This window comes from Polyodon spathula, chromosome 10 (assembly GCF_017654505.1).
Source record: "Polyodon spathula isolate WHYD16114869_AA chromosome 10, ASM1765450v1, whole genome shotgun sequence".
Lineage (NCBI taxonomy): Eukaryota > Metazoa > Chordata > Actinopteri > Acipenseriformes > Polyodontidae > Polyodon > Polyodon spathula.
This window is the reverse complement of record NC_054543.1, coordinates 35,136,307-35,157,055: the sequence shown is the minus strand read 5'-3', so window position 1 is coordinate 35,157,055 and position 20,749 is coordinate 35,136,307. Positions and strand designations below refer to the sequence as shown.

The following is a 20,749-nucleotide window of genomic DNA, read 5'->3' as shown; positions in this document are numbered from 1 at the left end:
TGACGTATGTGAATATTTGTTTTCAGTCAGTGATTCCCTGTCAAAGAGAGTGTTAATATCATCAGATCGGCATTAGAACACGAATCAGGATGTGCATCGGGTCAGGTGGGTACAAATTGTAATAGTTACTAACCAGTGCAACAGTTTAACATTTCATTTTTCAGTTAAACTTACGCCACAGGTACCGACAAATGCATGAGTGTTTCTTTTACCGTGTCACATAAGTTGTTCCATGTGATACTACTGCTGGACCCGGTACGGGACAGCATGAGTACCAGTAAAGCAGCATCCTAACTTGCCCTAGTAATACGGTTAAGTTACTGTGTTGTCTTAACCGAGTGTCCTTTAAGAATGTCCAAATGTAGCATGGGATAGGACAATGAGGGCGTGTACCTTAGGTTTATTGGAAAGGTGTGCTGATCTTTAGTTTTGGTGTTTATGCAGTTATCAACAATATATATATATATATATATATATATATATATATATATATATAATATATATATATATATTATATATATAGATATAGATTTATTATTTATTATTAAAAAATAAATAATAATAGTTTCTGACTACTGAACAGAAGAAGTGTTTATTAGTTTTTTATTTTTTAAATGCTACCTGTCAAATGTTACTGGCGATTTGCAGATAGTGATATTTTAATTTGCAGACATTTTAGATAAAATAATAATAAAAAAAAAATGGAACACTTGCAGCTTTTATATTTCTGGTAGAAAGGTGCTGTTGGGTTTACTGTGTGGATGTGCTGCTTTTCATGCGGGGTAGAGGAATGAAGCTAATCCAAAATGTTTTTGCAGGTTTCACTGTACTTTGGTAATATGTTTCTTTTCCTTCAGATTTATTTTTTTGGCTTGTTTACACAACATTAAACTCCTCTAGCAAAGTAGAAAAAAACACATGTATACTTATAAATGTACTTTATTCACAAGTCTTGTCTTGCTTAAGAATATGTAGAATGTTTCAAGAAGCTTGCGTACTTGTTTTTATTGTAGAGCAAATGATAACGCTTGCTAGATTTTTAGCACCAGGGTAGCGAGATCAAAGGGCGATCTTTTAATTGAAGATATTGAATATATGCTTGAGGGAAGAGGGTCTGGAGAACACCATGTCACGTGTAATTGTTATTTTTATTTTTTTTACAGATTGCAGACTGCAGGAAACTGGTTTATCTGAAAAGCTTGAAAGCAGATCCTAACAAATCACTGAAAATGAGGAACATGTATTCTGTTTGGCAATAATAATAATAATAAATAATAATAATAATAATAATAATAATAATAATAATAATAAAAAACAACAACAACAAAAAAAAAAAACATTTGAACTACCTCCATCTTGAAGACTGCTTGAATTAAGCTCACAGAACTGTACAATGGAAAGCACTCTGTTTAATGCACATTCCTGTAGCTCCAACCAGAGACATTTAAACATGAAAGTTATATATCTGTTTGTTGTGATTTGTTTAACTGTTGTCGTTTACACTGCTGAAGATTATTATAAACGTCTTGGAGTGTCAAGAGAAGCAAGTACGAGAGAAATAAGGCAGGCCTTCAAAAAGCTTGTCCTGAAGATGCATCCTGATAAAAACCCAGTAAGTAAAAAGCTCTCAATTACTTAACTAGACTCTTAATTGAACTAATAATATGCTTAATTAAATCTTTAATTGTTCTCAGCTCCTAAAAAGTTGCAGAGTTAAAGTTACTTCTAAAATGTTAAAGCTAACTTTAAAATCTGCAACTGTTTAAGAGCTAAAAACAAGTACAAAGGACTGATTAAGCAAATTATTAGTTCAATTAAGGGTTTAGTTAAGTATTTGAGAGTTCAGCTGGAATAAAAACCAGGAGACACTTGGGGTCCCCAGGACCAGAGTTGGGAAGCATGGTGTAGATGTATGTAACTGTCGGTACTTATTCTTCACAGAATATTGGATCTAAAGACATTTAGTCAAAATCAATAGGCTTTTCCAGACAACATATTCATCCTAAAGTGGAGTGTTTGATTCCCCAGGATTAGCATTCATTTATAATTAATTAATCTATTTTATCAATCAAATGTCTTGTTCTAATGTAGCAAAATACAGCCTTTTTTTTGTAGACTCACAAACTATAACAATTTAGTGAAGATTAATGCTTCAGTGCTAGATAACATCCTAAAAACACATCCAAACTTTTCAATTGATTTGCAGTCTTGAATTTAATCTGCCGCCAGTTTCTACATTGTATTCTTTTTTTTTTTTTTTTTTTTTTTTTACTTTAATAAATCCAAGTGTTTGTGTCTGTATACGGTGAAAAAGTGCTGTAGCTATGTTCTCTTTTTCGGATCTTAATTTTGAATACAGTTCTGATGTCAAATTTTCGTACTCCTAGTACAGTAATTCCTTTCTGGGTTGGGGGAGCTTAATCACATACAGTAAAGTCAGTAATAAGTGAATATGCAAAAAGATGAAATAAACTTTTTATTATTTTGCCAGAATGATCAAGAGGCACACGACAGGTTTTTGAAAATAAACAGAGCCTATGAAGTTTTAAAAGATGAAGATCTCAGAAAGAAATATGACAAATATGGAGAGAAGGGGCTTGAGGACAACCATGAAGGAGGAAGATATGAAAGCTGGAATTTCTACCGTTACGATTTTGGTAAAAGTTATGCCCCTTTCTAAATAAAATTAAGATGTGTTTTGCACAGGGCAAAAAAGAAAAATATATAAACTATTACACCTACTATAGACACGTTCATTACTTTCAGGTAAGCAGTGTTGTTGTTGGGGGAGAAATGTATATTTGCACATAAAATGGTTCCATGATCACATGTCCTGGGGGTTGCAGTCTGGATTCCAAGACTGGTGATATTCTGAAAAAACTATGAGATCACTTCCTGTCATTTGAGTGAGCAGGATTGGGGACAGGTTTGGCAGAAACATTGTTGATTAAAGCCTGGGGATTAGAAATCCAAATGTTTCTATTCTATGCTTTAAGTATTTTAAGTAATGCTGCCAGCCTTCATATCCTATTTTTATAACCGGAAACCTGAGTTTTTATGACTGGTGTTTTCCTGCCATTTCATTGCTGTCATTCTGGTAAAGAAAGTAAACCGTATCATTTTGGACAACCATGTTAAATTGATGGCGAATTTTTGTTGTTTGTCCAGGCATCTATGACGATGATCTTGAGATCATTACCTTGGACAGAGGAGACTTTGGTAACTACTCTAGTAATATTAAGAATATTGTCAAAACAGTATTTGTTTACTTAATTCATTTTGTTTTCATTTTTTGATTGTGTTTTCATGTTTTTGATTGTGCTTTGTTGGATCAGATGCAGCTGTTAACTCTGGGGAACTGTGGTTTGTGAATTTCTACTTCCCTCGATGTTCGCACTGCCATGATCTAGCACCAACGGTAATTTTTTAACATTACTGTACTAAACTGAAATGTTCAGACCTCTCAGGCATAGTCATCAAGGCTGTCTTTTGGTTAGCTGTGTACAGTTATGCTGTTGTGTCTAGTTTATAATTCTACCTGTCTGTCTGTTTGTAAAAACAAAGCTATATTTGTAATTACCTCTGTAGATCTGAATTGAACTACTTTCTATTCTTGTCCATGTTCCATTTTACAGTAATGTACAGTATACTGTGATAAAACATTAAAACACATATGCAGCTAAATGCCAGTTTGTACTGTAATCTATATTACAGTGGAGAGAATTTGCTAAAGAAATGGATGGAGTGATCCGGATCGGGGCTGTAAACTGCGGTGACAACAGAATGCTCTGTCGATCGAATGGAATAAGCAGCTATCCCAGCCTGTACGTTTATAAAACAGGAATGGTATGTATGAACAATATATAGCACAGGGTAATTGCCAAATACCAAGACCCAATGTAAGTGCTTCTGTAATGTGCCTGAGTAGTTGGTACTAGTCTGCATCTAGTTTTTCATCAGTACCCACTTGGTAGAGCTTGATGCATGTTAGTTGAATCTAAAATACAAAAGCATGATATTATATATATATATATATATATATATATATATATATATATATATATATATATATATATATATATATATATATATATATATATATATACTTGTCTGTAAACACTTAATATTTCATTATGTGACACATGTACTTATATAAGCTGTTAATCATAAGTGAATTGCATTCAAAAATGTAATTTTTAAATAAATGTAAATCTTGTCAATTTCAATGAAATGGTCACCCAAAGCAAGGGGATTTCAGTCTGAAGCCCAAGTCAGTTAAGTCTGAAATGTGTATAACACGGTGTAAGAACAGTATAAAAGTGTCTTTGTTAGATGTTCTCTGAGTTAACTAGCATGTTACCTAATTAACCTTTTGTCACCAATTATTGTTAACAGGTGAGGGTCCATGATTACTATAAATATAGGTTGCATAGACACAAGTTTGTCATTCCTGAATGTAAGGGAGCAGAAAATGGCAAAATGCACTCAGTTAAGCAAAGACAAAAGACAGCCTGTAATTACTTTAAGAAATGAAGGTCAATCTTTAAGACAAATTGCAAGAACTTTGCAAGTGTCTCTAACTGCGGTGGCCAAGATCATCAAACGATTTGAAGAAACTGGCACTCATGAGGACCGAACAAGGTCAGGCAGGCCAAGGGTGACCTCAGAATCGGAGAACAAGTTAATTCGAGTCACAAGTCTGCGAAACCGGCGATTAGCCGCCCCTGAAATACAAGCTCAGCTAAATGCTACTAGAAGTACCAATGTTTCAACATCAACTGTTCAGAGGAGATTGCATGAAGCTGGCCTAACTGGAAGAACTGCTGCAAAGAAACCATTGTTAAGAGTACAGAATAAGAGGAAGAGACTTGCCTGGGCCAAAAAACACATAAACTGGATGTTTGAGGAGTGGAGGTCTGTCTTATGGACCGATGAGTCAAAATTAGAAATATTTGGGTCCAACCGCCGAGTATTTGTAAGACGCTGAGAGGGTGAGCGCATGAGTTCTGCAGGTGTGGTTCCTACTGTCAAGCATGGAGGAGGCAGTGTCATGGTTGAGTTGGTGATCTTTACCAAGTCCATGGCAAGCTCAACCAGCATGACTATCATAGCATACTTCAGAGGCATGTCATTCCATCAGGATTACGGCTAGTTGGGCAGTCCTTCATTCTTCAGCAACATAATGACCCGAAACACACCTCAAAGTTGTGCAAGAACTATCTGGCGAAGAAGGAAAATGAAGGACAACTCAATCTAATGACCTGGCCTGCCCGGTCACCAGACCTCAATCCCATAGAACCTGTACAGGACAAACTGGACAGAAGAGTCGAAGCAAAGCTACTCACAAGTGCCCTGCATCTCTGGGAATTGCTGCAGAAGAGCTGGGAAGACATGTCGGGTGATTTCCTACTGAAACTTTTTAACCGAATGCCTCATGTTTGTGAGGCTGTTATTAAGGCAAAGGGTGGCTATTTTGAGGAATCCAAGATTGAGACAATTTTCAATTTTCTTGAACATTGCTTTGATACTTCTTATGTTTTGTTTTGTATATTGTAACATGTGTTTTCATTTTCAAGTATCTACAGAAACGTATACGATGTAAAACCTAGTTTCCAGCAAGTGTACTCAAACCTTTGACTGGTAGTGTGTGTGTGTGTGTGTGTGTGTGTGTGTGTGTGTGTAGATATGGATGGATGGATGGATGCATGCATGCATGCATGCATATGCCAATGTTTGATTTTATTATGTTTTTTTTCCAGAATCCAGAGAAGTTTTTTGGAGACAGAACTATGAAAAATCTTCAAGATTTTGCAATGCAGTTTGTGAAAAGCAAAGTAACAGAGCTGTGGGAAGGTAAATGATACTTCAGCAGAAAGATGCATCTCATTGCCCAAGTTAACAATAATTAAAAGAACAGGACCGTTAACATCATGTTTTTTTTTTTATTATTAAGTTCGACTTGAACATTTACTTGACTTAAAATGACCAAGATATTAATAAATATTATTACATTGGCTTTCACTGTTAGTAAGAATGAAAGTGACGTCAACAGTGGTGTAACAGTTTTCTTAGTACACAAAGACACAATGCCACCTATTTATCCAAGCTTTTTTACTACTATGTGCAATCTCCTTTTGGGGGCAAGATGGGCAATTTCAAAAAATTAATTTGCACTGTAATGTTGTAGTTTATCTTGCTTTCCTCAGATTTATGCTGTGTTTTTGTCTTGCTTTACATTGGTTAACCATGAGATTTACAATGCTTTACCATTTTTTAGGCAATTTTGTGGAGACTGTCGAAAAAGCTTTTAGTTCAAGAATTGGATGGCTAGTAACGTTTTGCGCAGAATCAGGAGGTAATACTGAATATTATAGAATGTGAAAGTTAAGTGTGTGAATTTAAAAATAAGTGCTCCCTCTTTGTTCCACAATCTGATGATTTATAGTTTTAGTTAGTACATGGACTGGCTATATTGACTGTAAATGGTACAGTTTTCTATATTTATGTGTCTAAAGCAGGGCTCCTCAAACTCGGTCCTGCGAACCCCCTGTGTCTTCTGGTTTTCATTCTAACTGAGATCTCAATCACTTAACTAGACTTTTAACACTAGAACCACTGTGGTTACACGTATGCCTAAAACCACTGCCGGCAGTCATTATAACAGTTACATTTTAAACAACATCAGTATTAAAATGAAAGACAAACTATCGGCTACAACTCAAAAGTTTTATTCAATAACATGATATCTGCATAGCCCATATTTTAAATGAACAATTAAACTCTAAAATTTAAAACTATAATAAAATAAACATTTCAAAAGAAGTTAGTGTGTAAAAGGGCATATGTACATACAAAACTGTGTAAACAAAAATTAATTTAAAATGAAATTAACATGTTTTCTGTTGCGTCTGTTACTTGGTGCAGCACAGAATCCAGGTTGAGCTGCAGCAGCCTGCTGCTTTGCAGTTTTCTGCTCGATCGAATGTTTCTGCCGATGCGCTGTGGGTAGCTTCAAGATGAAATCTCTCCTACTTATATTTTCCCCGGTGCATTCCTTGTACAAAACTAAGGAATTTATGGCAGCCAGGTCTAGTAAAGATAACAACAGGCTTGTATATAAAATAGAATATTTTAGGTTATATTCAAAATAAAAACATGTATTGTAAAAGGCAGTCAAAATTGCTGCTTTGGCGGTTCTAGGTGGGCAGGATTATAACTTTATTTTCCTGCCTTTCAAACAGTGTCGGGGTATTTAATACATGTATTTAGGAAAAGTCATAAACAGACAACTGCATAACTTTCAGACATGCAGAGTAACTTAAATTTGAAAACCTCAAACAGTCAAAATGACTGCTGTGGTGATTCTAGTGTTAATTGAACTGGTAATTTGTTTAATGTTTACTTGTGTTCAGCTTTTAAACAGTTGCAGATTTCAAGTTAGCTATAACATTTTATAAGTAACTTGAACTATGCATCTGTTTACGAGCTGAAAACAAGTGAAAATGTCTAATTAAACAAATTATCAGTTCAATGAAGGGTTTAGTTAAGTGATTTGAGAGCTCATTCGGAACGAAAACCAGAATACCTGTGGTCCCAGGACCGAGGTTTGAGAAGCCCTGGTCTAGAGGATAGGGAATTGAGTGCATGGACTGACCATTCTGTTCACCTGACCTCTATCCTATTGAATATGTGTGGGATGTTCTGGAAAGAAGCTCATTGCACAACAAACCACCCACCATTTACCCTTAGTGGTAATCTATTGTGTGTGTGTGTGTGTGTGTGTGTGTGTGTGTGTGTGTGTGTGTGTGTGTGTGTGTGTGTGTGTGTGTGTGTGTGTGTGTGTGTGTGTGTGTGTGTGTGTGTGTATATATATATATATATATACACTGCAAATTTACAAAGTTCTTAGATATATTTTCACAAATTGCATTAAGCTTTTGATTAATGTTGTGAACAGTTTTCATGTTCTGTAATGTGGTCCTTGCTTACCTTTTTGTGTGAGCTTCACTGAACAAAAAAGTTTCAGTTCCCACAGTAGCAGGATACAGACCCACACTGTACTGATGAAAAAGCAAGATATGAGATGTGCCAATGGAAATTAGGTGACACTACGATTGTAAAAGAATGCCTGTTAAAAAAACAAAACAAAACAAAAAAAAAAAAACATAATATATTTGGTGCCCTCTATACCAGGGCTTCTAAAACTTGGTACTCCTGTGGCTGCTGGTTTTCATTCCAACTGAGCTCTCAATTACTTAACTAGACCCTTAATTGAACAGATAATTTGCTTAATTAGACCGTTTTACTTGTTTTCAGCTCTTAAACAGTTGCATTTCAAGTTAGTTATAAAATGTTATAGCTAACTTGAAATATGCAACTGTTTAAGAGCTGAAAACAAATTTAAAAAGGTACAATTAAGCAAATTATCAGTTCAATTAAGGGTCTAGTTAAGTAATTGAGAGCTCGGTTGGAATGAAAACCAGCAGCCACAGGGGGTCCCCAGGACCGAGTTTGAGAAGCCCTGCTCTATACTTTAAAGAACATATGCCTACAATTTTTTTTTTTTTTTTTTTTTTTTTTTTTTTTTAAGTCTAATAAAGTTGTAAGCTACTGAAAATATGAGGGTCGTTCATTATTGTTGTAACAGTTGGTCTTTATAATAAATGTAAATAATATTAAAATGTTGTTTCTTAGACTGTCTGGGATCAGAAACTCGTCTAAAATTAGCTGGGATGCTGGTAAGCAATACTACATTTACTGCAGTACATTGAAATACAATATTTTAACCTGTTTTTGATCTGATGATCTAGCAAATAACCAATAATTTTTTTGGAGATTGCATTTTTAAAAATAAATTTGGGTTTAAAAGTTTTATGTTCTAGAAATCAGAAGTCCCTTTTGCATTTGTTGCCTAGAATGCTGAATGTTTGTGTGATAGGGTATGTGGGTTATCCACTGACAGGGAGATACATGAAGGTTGCAGCTGACAACGCCACTCAGATTTATTTACAGGAAATACAAAACCATGTGACACTACTGGCAATGGTAACGTCTGAGGGACGTACAACAGAATGAAAATGCAAAAATAAAACGCTGAAAACAAACATAAGGATGCTGTGAGTCCGACTAGCGCTACTCCACTAATTGATGGAGGTCCTGCTCAAATAACTCGCTCCTATACTTTTAAATGGGAATTAAATTCCCTAAATGAATCCCTATTCCACATAACAATTAAAACACCAATCCCGATTACACACATGGTCGTTGTCGGCTCTCTTAAACTTCTACCCCGGTTAAACGCAAGGTGGTTGAATGAGTTGACTTCTTAATCACAGAGGTTAAGATTTCGAAGGATTTTGTCTTTTAAGTTTCCTTGTCTGGGTAGCGTGGACTTCCTTAGTCCTATGGCCTTGGAGCAGCCGTGGTGTGTAGCTGACCCCTTTTTATCGCAAGATGCTCTTCCGGGTCACGCCCACCTGCTGATTAGGGATCTGCAGTTGGCCAATAACCAGCTGCTTTTCCCCCCACAACCAAACACAGCATGTAACGGTCTCAGACTCCAACCCTCAATTATTCACAACAAAAATATACATTCTTATGTGCAAGGCCTCAGCCCTGCTACAGCTTGGTTATCACTTGTTTTCTATTGTCTTGTTGTAGGAAGGTCTGGTTAATGTTGGGTGGATGGACTGTTCCACGCAAGCCCAGCTTTGTGACAGTATTGATGTTACATCTAGTACTACAGCTTATTTCCCTCCCGGAACTACCCTTAAAGATAAAGACGGTGTGCTGGTATGTACAAGTTTATAATAGGCAGTATAATGTATAACAAGGAGGCAGTGTGGTCCAGTGGTTAAAGTCCAGGGCTTGTAACCAGAAGGTCACTGGTTCAAATCCCACCTCTGCCACTAACTGACTTGCTGTGTGACCCCTGAGGAAGTAACTACACCTCCTGGTGCTCTACCCTCAGATGAGATGTTAAATCAATGCCCTATTGTATATAATGCACAGTTCACAGCCTCTGTAAAGTGCTATGTTATGGTGGTCCACTATGAAAGGAGATATATAAAAAAATAAAGAAGATATAATACCATTTTCCATTGGCAGCATCCAAGATAGACTTGGTTTCAATTGGAACAGTTAGGTTTGTAACTCAATTTAATGGAGGAATATACCAAATAACATACAGTGCAAAGGTCACATGGACTGTCAATGAATGTTGTGTGTGTAATGTAAAAATGTACAAACTTCATACTATATATGATGTTCTTGTTCTTAGCTTCTTAATACCCTTGATACAAAGAAGATTTACACTGAAGTTATGCAACATTTACCTGGTTTGGAAGAGCTTACAAGAGAAACATTTAAGGTAATGTGTTTTTTATTATTATTGTTTGCAAATAAAATCTGTATTTCTTAATTAAAAATAGCTTCAGTTTCAGAAATTTTAAAAAGTATTGATTTCCCCTAATAGAAACTGGCCCATCAACGCTGGCTTCTGTGTTTTACTTTTGGTGAGGAGGAGTCAGGCACACATGAGTACAAAAAACTTAACGCTCTTTTAAAAAAAGACAATATACAGGTATGTTGATGTTTCTGGGGGCTGATGCGCATGATATAAATAAAATGTGCATGCAGATATGTTTTGCTTTTTTTTATTTAAATGTCTATGATGTTGTTTTATGTTTATTCTTCATACAGTATTTAGTGTATGTCTATTTAAATTGTGCATCTCAATAAGCTTTTAGGTTTGAAAATCCTATCCAGTTATACATTTTGTGATACAAGGGCATGTAGAAACCGTGTAGAAAATCATTGATAAAGGAGCTGGAAGTTGAGAATCCTGTTCTGTTAATGTTAAACATATTTTTTGTGTTAACTAGGTTGGAAGGATTGACTGCCAGTCAGAATCAGATTTGTGTAATTCTTTATACATCTACCATCCAAGCATAGCAGTCTTTAAGGGCACTGGCATAAATCATTTTGAGATCCACCATGGTAAGAATCAGTTTGAATATATAGTTACCTTGTGCAAATGCTTCTTTATAAAGTTCTCTAGCATAGTAACTTGGCAAAAGATAGCAACTTACTATCTGGAACTTTTTTTCCCAGGGAAGAACATTTTGTATAATATTGTTGCCTTTGCAAAAGATAGTGCTAATGCCCATGTTACGACACTTGGACCAGAAACCTTCCCAAACAAGGAGAAAGAGCCTTGGCTTGTGGACTTCTTTGCACCAGTAAGTTTGATTTCTTTTATATGCAAGCTTATACACAAATAAAAAAAGGTGTATATTTTTTATATTTTATTTGTATGTGGCATAATATAATTGTGTTTAGCTGTGTACTTGTTCTTATTTAGAGCTGTAATTTCTTACAGTGGTGTCCTCCCTGCCGTGCTCTGCTCCCAGAGTTAAGGAAAGCTTCGAAACATCTATTTGGTCAGTTGAAGTTTGGCACCCTTGATTGCACTGTCCATACAGAGCTTTGCAGTGTGGTAAGAATATTATACAAACTATTTACAAAATAGCTACAGATCACACTGTGTTACACAATCTGTCCTCACAGCAGCATGTCTACAGGTTTATGTATACCGATTAGTATGCATCGTCACTTTTAAATATTTGTAATATTTTGTGGAAACTTAAAAAAATACTATTTTCTTTACTGCCATTGTAGATTTTATATGACCATTTGTAAAATGGAAAATATTTCAACTAAAAAATATGTTTTGTTATACTTTGTAATTTTACTTTTTTTTTTTTTTTTTTAGTACAACATCCAGGCCTACCCAACAACAGTTATATTCAACCAGTCGAACGTTCATGAGTATGAAGGCCACCACTCCGCTGATGGGATTTTAGAGTTTATTGAGGTATACTGCAAATGAAGCTTAAGATTTTGTCAATTATATAATGATCAGTATCTCATGCTAGTGCTGTCTTATATAAGGGCAGATTACTTCTGTGACGAGTCAGTAGACCAAAAAGTACGGTAAATTGCTTGGGGCCCTTAATGGTCCTGTGACTCATGACATATAAATGAATTCTGTTTGATCAACTGGTTTCACATTTCACTTTTTGTTCCTAAGCTGAAGGATGAACAATCCTGCTGTACAGACCATGCTTGTTTTTTTTGGCGCCATGGTTCTTGTAGGTTAATGTTTGTTTTCCGGAATGTAGATTGAATTATTAAACAGTTTTACAGCAATGTCGTACATTTTGAATAATAAAGATTTTGTAAAATACAGGGCAGTGTATGGCAGCCCTTTTGCATAAAGTGTCTCCTCTGTATTTCCGCAGGATCTTGTGAATCCCTCAGTAGTAACATTTAACCCTGATACATTTGATGAACTAGTAAAAAACAGAAAACTTGATGAGAGCTGGTTGGTGGATTTCTATGCGCCGTGGTGTGGCCCATGTCAGGCACTGTTGCCAGAATGGAAGAGAATGGCCAGGGTAAATACAGAAAAATACTGTCATAAAATGCTGTCAGTACATCTTTATTTTAAATGAAGATAAATAAAAAATAAAAAAATTCTATATGTCTTATTTTAGTTTTTGAGTGGAATTGTCAACGTTGGAAGCGTTGACTGTCAGAAGTATCCTTCCCTCTGTCAACGAGAAAGTGTTCATTCCTATCCTGAAATACGCTTCTACCTGCCAAAATCACAAAATGGGGATGAATACCAGTATGTATTTCCTATTCTCGAATGGCTTGTCTTGAATTTAGTACATTTCTTCTTTGCACATTACTAGGTTTATAGCATTTTCTAACCTATGTAGCATAACTTAAGATTCATGTTAAATGTTTTTTTTCATTCTAACTTATTCCTTATTAAATAGATATTACTTTGTTGACAGACGATTGACCCCCGTTTTTAATTAAAGGCAAATATTTTTAAGACACGTACATGAGTCATAGACATCAGCAGTGTTACAGTTCTACAGATACATTATTTATTTATTTATTCTCTTACAGTAGCTACAATGGGTGGCACAGAGATGCATATTCACTAAAAGCTTGGGCATTGGGGTAAGTTTGAGAATGTATTTTTGCCTTTCATACCATCAAGTGTCAATATCTTTAATTAGAGGCTTCAAAGAGTTTCATGAAAATCTTTTTTTAGCGTGTTACTAAAAGTAGAAGGTGTTTTAGTATTAGTCATTTAATTAGTTTACAATGTGCTTCTCAGTTTGCAAGCGACATTTAACACTGAACAGTAGGTGGCAGTTCGAGTTAATAAGGGTTATTTATAAATATTTGGAAGTTCCTACATTTGAATAACCATCACTTTTGTAAAGTGTGACAAACTGTGCTTATTATAACTTATTTATTTCTCCAGAACCCTTCCTCGTGCATCAGTTGATTTAACACCTGCAGATTTTAATAAGAAAGTACTGAATGGAGGAGACCACTGGGTTATTGATTTCTATGCACCTTGGTGTGGGCCGTGCCAGCATTTTGCCCCAGAGTTTGAACTTCTAGCCAGGGTAAGTTTCTTGAACTGAGAGGTCCCTACTTGATGAAAGCATGTGAATAAAAAATCAAAGCAATGGTGAATATGTTAACATTAATGTCATACCTACATGGTTGAAAACTGTAAATAATGCACTTGTTGTAAACACTACTGTTCTAAACAGTATCCCTTTCAACTAGCACATACATAATTTAACCATGCGTGTTGGTCCGAACTATCAGCAACCATCAAACCAGGTTCTAACATGCTATTCATTACAAAACACATGTGTACCTGTGGCAAAGTGGTTTGCAGAGCACATGTGTATGGGTGATTCAGTGCTCAAGACAAGGACAAACAACAAAGTATTGGTGAAATGATGGTTTTATTTGTAATCCCAAGTATGACGACAACAGTCAACAATAATGAGAACAGGCAACACAGAGTTGCGTATTGCTTTGTTTAATCCACGGGTTCAGTCCCGAAATAAGTCCTGGTATTTAAACACCCACAAATAACTATCTTTTCATTTGTTTATTATTCTTCAGTTTATTCGAGCCGCAAATTTTGCGTCAGCCAGCATTTCATCGGGAGCCGCATCCGGCTTGCGAGCCTCTAAACGATGCCACGTTTGCTTGAACTGTAATCCTTAGCTAAGAAACTACATAGAAATGTAATTAAGCAAATACTTTTAAATTCTTTAGATAGAGAATGCAGGCTGATTTTTTTTTTTTTTTTCTCTCCAGTCTGTTAAAGGACGTGTAAAAGCTGGTAAAGTGGATTGTCAAGCTTATCCACAAACATGCCAGGCAGCTGGAATAAAGGCTTATCCTACTGTCAAAATGTACCCCCACCTTGGGGAAAAGAAGGTAAGCATTAATATCAATTAATATAATGAATGTTTCAAACCAAACTTGATTTGAACCATTCCTAAAAAACTAAGAAGTTGCTGCAACAAGACATCAAAGACACAGTAGAGTTGGTATTATTCAGCGCAAAAAGGAAAAGTTATCGCAAATGCATCCAGATGGCTCTTGAAGCATCTCAGAAAATCAGAAGCAAAAACATGGATTGGCAACCCATTATGTACACCCACCCACTCTCTACCCACTTTCCAAAACATGATCATGATATACAGTACAGTGGTAGCTGTTATGTCTCGTGGTACTTACTGTATTTTCTGTCCTTTTTTTTTTTTTTTGTAGACAAGTGCAGAGGGAGAATATATAAACAGTCGAGAAGCCACAGTGATAGCTGACCTACTGAATATGCGGTTAAAGCAGATATCCCCTCCGTTACAGGACCAGTCCAAACTCAAGGTAAGCCTCCGTATTGTATATATTTTTCCATTACTGTGCTTTATAATCCTACCAAATTCATGGTGACAAGAGTAATGAAAACAAAAAGCTGAAGAAAAGCATTAGTCATTTGTCAGTTTTTATTACCTCGATGGATGTTAATTCATGTAAATTGGATGCTGGCACGGGTAGAAAATGTGGGACCAGGTACCTATTGTGAAAAATAATAGGTACCATGGTATCTATTTGGGTAATTATATACAAAATCAAGTAAAAAAAAAACTTGCGCTAAGTTAATCACAAATATTGATATTTGTATATGTATAACACACAGTTTATACATTCTGTAATATTAAATTACAATAAAGTCATCTGAGATTGAATAAGTTAATTGCAAGCAAAAATGTGTTCCATGCTGTGGGGTTAACAGAAAAATACCTGCATTGTTGAACTTTTAAATTTGTTTGTTAAATTTATAACAGCCGGGTAGTAAAACTTGTAAAGGTATGATATTTTAAATGCATCGTTCTTCCCCTTTTACTTCAGTACAAAATGGTTCTTTACAAAATTGTATTTTTCATTCCTTTTTTTTTTTTTTTTTAAAAATTAATTATATGTTTTTTATGTTTTTGTAGGATGAGCTCTAACAGATTGGGAAAACTGCCCCAAAATTCCTTTTAAAAGTCTGAGAGATGCACAACCCAAAATGTAAAAAAAAAAAAAAAAAAAATTCAGGACAAAGCAAATCTTGGATTTAAAAAAAAATAAATAAAAAAAGTTATATTGACTTGATTTGTATATGTGGGATAGTCTTTACTTGGAAAGACGGTTTTCTTTTATTACTGTTCTGTTACTTGTGGTTGACAAAGGTTATTTTATTGGAATTGAATTTTGTAAATATCAAGAAAAAAAGAATATGATTTGAGGCATGGAATTCATTCTTGAACTCCAAAGGATTGAAATAGTGAGATTATGTAATGGTTTTTCACAGGTGTTATAATTCTACTAAAGGTAATCTGATAAAGTGTGTTTTAAAATAAGCAAAACCTGATGGCAGCAAAGTATTGAACATTGTTTGGCAATTAATTTTAATAGGCTATGAAACAAAAGTAATGCAGATAAATCATCATTTAGCCATTTAAAATGAGATTAAAACTATTCTGTAAACTGCCGCTGCTTATTTTTTTTCATTTAGGAGGTTTTTTTTTTTTGTTTGGTAAAGGAAGTCCTATTTTTGGGATTTTAATTATGTTTTAAAATGTTATTTTGACTTGTGAAATACAAATATGGTGTACAGTATTTACTTAAGGCTACAGCATACATTTTGCTACAGTTAAATTATAAAATGTAACTACACTAAGGCTATGTACACACACGCTGCAGTTGGCTCGTCAACCGAATTTACAAACGGCACTGAAGTGAGTGCACCCCCTGTTTAACCACACTTGATACTTGCTCTGAAAAGGATTAACTAGTGCGGTTGTCGTTACCCTTTGTAACTGAACTGTGTGTGTATACAAACCATATTAAGAGCAAAAGGTGAACCGCATTTACCTGTGTGTGTGTGTATGTAGCCTAAATGTAGAATAATAACCAGAAGAGGGTGCCTAACCACTTATTTTCTAAAGCAAAATAATCATGATTTACTGATACAATCACTGCAAAGATGTCTCCTGGCTCTCGGTAACTTATGGGAATTGGCTGCCACAAACAGAAGGGGGAAAAAAAAATAACTGCACTGTAAACAGTATTGGCTGCTGTGTGTTTATTTGTTTTTACTTTAAAGAGATGTTAATGCTTCTATATACCTTTTACAGAAACTGGTTTTAAAATACACTTCAAAGATATTTTTATGTTTCTGTTGTATTGCATTTTCCTTGTGTCTTGTCAATTATTCCTTCTGCCAAGTTTTATAACAATAATAAATACTTGCATTTTATATAAATATATAGATAGATAGATAGATAGATAGATAGATAGATAGATAGATAGATTCTGGTATTATTTTGTAAAGTGTGTTGGTAAAGCCAGTTTAATTCATATAAATATATACTGTAAGGTAATTTGCATTTATGAAAATGATAGAAAAAATACTAAATAATAATGCATCTGAACTTGTGTGCGTCTAAGTTAAAAAGACTAGAACAAATCCTTATCTGTACACAGACGGCAGTATTGCTTACAATTTTTAGTTTTCTGCAACTGACCACTAGATGGCAGCAAAGTGGTGCAATACATGTCTAAAACCACTGCTGTTCTGAATTGTGAAATGTCGTTTTAAACAGGCAGATACTTCTGAGAAATAGTAAATTAATGAATAGATTCGAATAGAAGTACTGCCTAATCATAAGTCGAGTAAGTTAGAACACCTTCTTTACTTTTATTTGAAAGAAACACTATTAGAGAATACATCAAGTCATGTATGTGATAAATCATGTCTCAGTGCTCTTGACCTTATCAGTGATTTTCACATGTAACTGCTTATTGTTTTTAGTTTTTGTTTTTAACCTGGGTTTTAAACCCACTGATATTTTACCCATAGTTGTCAGAATATTTTCACATCGTGCAAATCTTGTTGATTTTAACTTCAGTGAATATTTGGGTGCCTTGACACATTTGAGCAATTCCAGCTGCATGAAGCATTCTAGGCACAGACTGAATTAAAGGTATGACAATAAAGGCTGAATTAAAGGTGTGATAGTAAAGAACAGGTGATGTAGTTTCACAGGTGTTTTAAAGACTGTCTTACGTTTCTCTTATAAAAACAAAACAGGAATAAACTAGCTTAAAAAAATAAATAACATGGTAGGTATTTATAAAACATTAGTGCACCAGTAAATGCTTTGCAAGCTTAGGTTTTTATTTGTCAAGTTTATCTTTTTGTCTGTGATTTGAATACAGCATTTTCAGAAATTAATAACCAGTAATGTGGCTGTGATGAGCCAAACTAGTTTAAAAAAAAAAAAAAAAAATTATGAATACTCTATCCTGATTGGTCAAAACAGGATATACGGGGGTGTGACAATTACAGCATATTCCCATCGGTTGAAACTTTTTTCAAAAAGGGGCAAATCACTTGTAGATATCTGTACACAACTAGAATTCTGAAGAAAATAAAAACTGGTAGCCATCTTAATATTAATAATTAAATTTATATTAATAAACATGCCTAACTCCATTTAATATGTCATATTAAAAGATGACTGATGATGTATATCAGTTTTGATCTAGATGAGATTTTGGATGAGTCTGAACCAGACACCAACACTTATTTGTGGCAAAAAAAAAAAAAAAAAAAAAAGCTTCTGGACATAGAAAAAGAAAAGGGATTTTTATTTTTTAAAGTACACAGAAGTCCACTCCCTGGGCCTCAGTTGTCCTTTATATTCCACTGTCATTGGATTTCAATATGATGCCACTGAGAAACAGTACCCCAAATTTGTCATGGATTCCTCCTGTCACTACTCCTGGATCTCAAAGGATGCTTAATAATAATAATAATAATAATAATAATAATAATAATAATAATAATAACCTTCCCCAACACTGTCACCTGACACTGCCATAGGTCTTGTGAGAGAGGTTTGTTTTGATGTGCAACTTAATATGGCCAGACGTGGCAAAGAAGGTCTGCGTGATTGTCCTGCTGCACTTCCTCAACAAGGAATCAAACACCATGTTGCTTGAAATTGCTTGCTGCAGCTCCACCTACTGTTCAGAATGAACATCTAAAAAAAGAGCCCGTAAAGGCCCACGCACACAAGGTGCGACATGATTTTACTGGGCTGAATTCGTTAGGAAAATAAAGTGCACACCAGAAGCGAACACAGAAACGACACGACAGATCTTTCAGAAAGTATGATTACTAACGCAATAGAAAATGGCTTATTATTATAGGTCAGGGAAATTAGGTACTGCAAGTAGGATCTTTACCTCCATTTTCAGTGAAAGTGTGTAGTGGTAGTATAAATATATTGTGTTTATATGCTGACGGATGAAGGAAAAGCAGTGCGTCTGTGTTTTGTTTTTATAATAATAATAATAACAAATGAATACCTACATAAAAAATAAAATACACGCAAGGAGTGGGCACCCCGTCACAAAGTGAAACTGCTTGATTTCAAACCACATGACATGAAGCTGGTCTCCGATTGGTCAGTCAACGAATTCGCAAAAATAGGATCGGTTTCTTTTTTTTTTTCATCGCTCATGTATTGAAAAGCAGAGGTTTGATTAATTTGCTCGTGTCACTTTGTCGTGTCTCTCATCGCGTCACGCCTGGTGTGTAACTAGGGGTCTACCATAATTACCATTTCGCAGAAATTGTGAAATTAAGGGGTCACCACGACATTCATCTCTTTTAGGGGTCAGTGCATACCGAACAAGTTGAGAAGAAAAAAAAGAAAGCGCATTTAATTGAACTACTGCACAACGCAAGTGACGCAAACTGCATAGCTCTTTTTTTTTATTCCTTTGCCACCCTTAAGCAAAAAATAAACAAAAAATGTCCACAAGTAACATTTACAAAAAAATAATTGTCCAAAGTGGATAACGTTCTTGTTTTAATGAGCCTTCAGTGCATCTGTACTGCTTTTCTGTGACCTGTAAGTGCAGTAGGGTGTGGGACAAGGTCAGTCCTGTATTGTTTTAATTTAGGTTGCTAAAATCTAGTTTCCAGTATTGCAGGTGAAGTGGTAGAAATGGACGTAAAAGTAAAAAAAAAGCTAAGTATATCTCGGTGATTGGTCGTGTCAAGATATTCCCCAAATAAACTGTACATGCAGATGAAGGTAATTGTTAGGTATATTGTATATTTTCTTTGGCGAAAATACAATCGATCGCTATTTGTCTTCAGAATTACACATTAAACAAAAGGCTACTACATAGGCTGCTTAAAAGAACATAAAATAAACAGCTTTTAGAAACCAAACTGGAGTATTCCTGTCAGCAAGTTAAATCAGTACTACAACTATCTAGCACAGTCACCTCGCTTCAACCTGATGCTTACTTTTTCGCAGTTGGAATTGGACCCAAATAGCCACGTTTTCTTTTTTTTTTTTTCGTACTAATAAAATAAATTATTGGATGGATCAAATAACATGAAGCGAACGTGCACCATGTATTGTCTTTAATAAAGTATGCCAGGTGCCCTTGAGCAAATGAGTTTTGGGGCTGTTTCTAACCAATTTTCTATATATAACTTGGCAAAGCTTTGCCTTAACTTCCAACCAATTCATTGGATGCATAACATGGGCAAGTCAACTGCTGGCATGCCTGCCTTTAATAAATGACAGCACTCTATTTTAGTAAGGAAGCAAGTACCACTGTTTTTAGGCTTTATAGTGTTCTGAAACACTGTCTACTTAGGTTTATTTAATGTTTAAACAGGTCCGCAAAATGTCAGCGAAATCCTAATTTTATTCCGCAACCTACCCGAGAAAAATATGTAAATTTACAACGATTTAAGTAGACCCCTATCTATAAATAGTGCTTCTTGTTTTTAATCAGTATAATGTTTACTAAAAAATAATTAATAATAATTCATCCATTTTAAGTTTAATTTTTGTTTTAAGTGAGAGGCAGAAGGATATTTAATAAAAATTATTTTGTTAATAAAATATGTTTTTACATTTTTTTATTTATTATTATTTAGTTAGTTGACCAACTTTATAAGTGCAATAAGGCACTTCAGGGTGTGGGATATACTGTAATATCCACAAACCCCGGGCGGTTAAAACCACTCGGCTTAGCCTCGTGACTTATAACACACCTGGGGCGTGTGGATACTAGAGTATATTCCCCCACCCTGTCGTGCTTTATTGCTTACATAGTATCTGTTTTTATCACAGGTTTCCTTTATTACAGTTGTGTAATATCACCATTTTCTTTATATTTGAATAGCTCCCTTCCCACCCAAATTCATAATAAATGTGCTGTACTTTAAACTGCCAAAGTTTCCAGTTTTGTCACCAAGACTCCCAAAAGATGAGAA

The 20,749-nt window shown here is 35.0% G+C and overlaps 1 protein-coding gene across 1 annotated transcript; it reads left to right on the top strand.

The window, feature by feature from the left end:
• The first annotated feature begins 24 nt into the window (after positions 1–24).
• Positions 25–16,610, top strand: LOC121322190 (dnaJ homolog subfamily C member 10-like). Its single transcript, XM_041261781.1, has 23 exons — positions 25–105; positions 1,164–1,612; positions 2,492–2,657; positions 3,169–3,219; positions 3,336–3,418; positions 3,715–3,846; positions 5,760–5,853; positions 6,278–6,355; positions 8,695–8,738; positions 9,661–9,792; positions 10,280–10,369; positions 10,475–10,582; positions 10,884–10,998; positions 11,113–11,240; positions 11,381–11,497; positions 11,774–11,875; positions 12,303–12,458; positions 12,558–12,691; positions 12,982–13,035; positions 13,346–13,493; positions 14,206–14,328; positions 14,665–14,778; positions 15,393–16,610. Exons 2-23 carry the CDS (start codon positions 1,394–1,396, stop codon positions 15,402–15,404), a joined length of 2,400 nt encoding a protein of 799 aa, XP_041117715.1. The 5' UTR covers positions 25–105; positions 1,164–1,393; the 3' UTR covers positions 15,405–16,610.
• Positions 16,611–20,749: the final 4,139 nt, after the last annotated feature.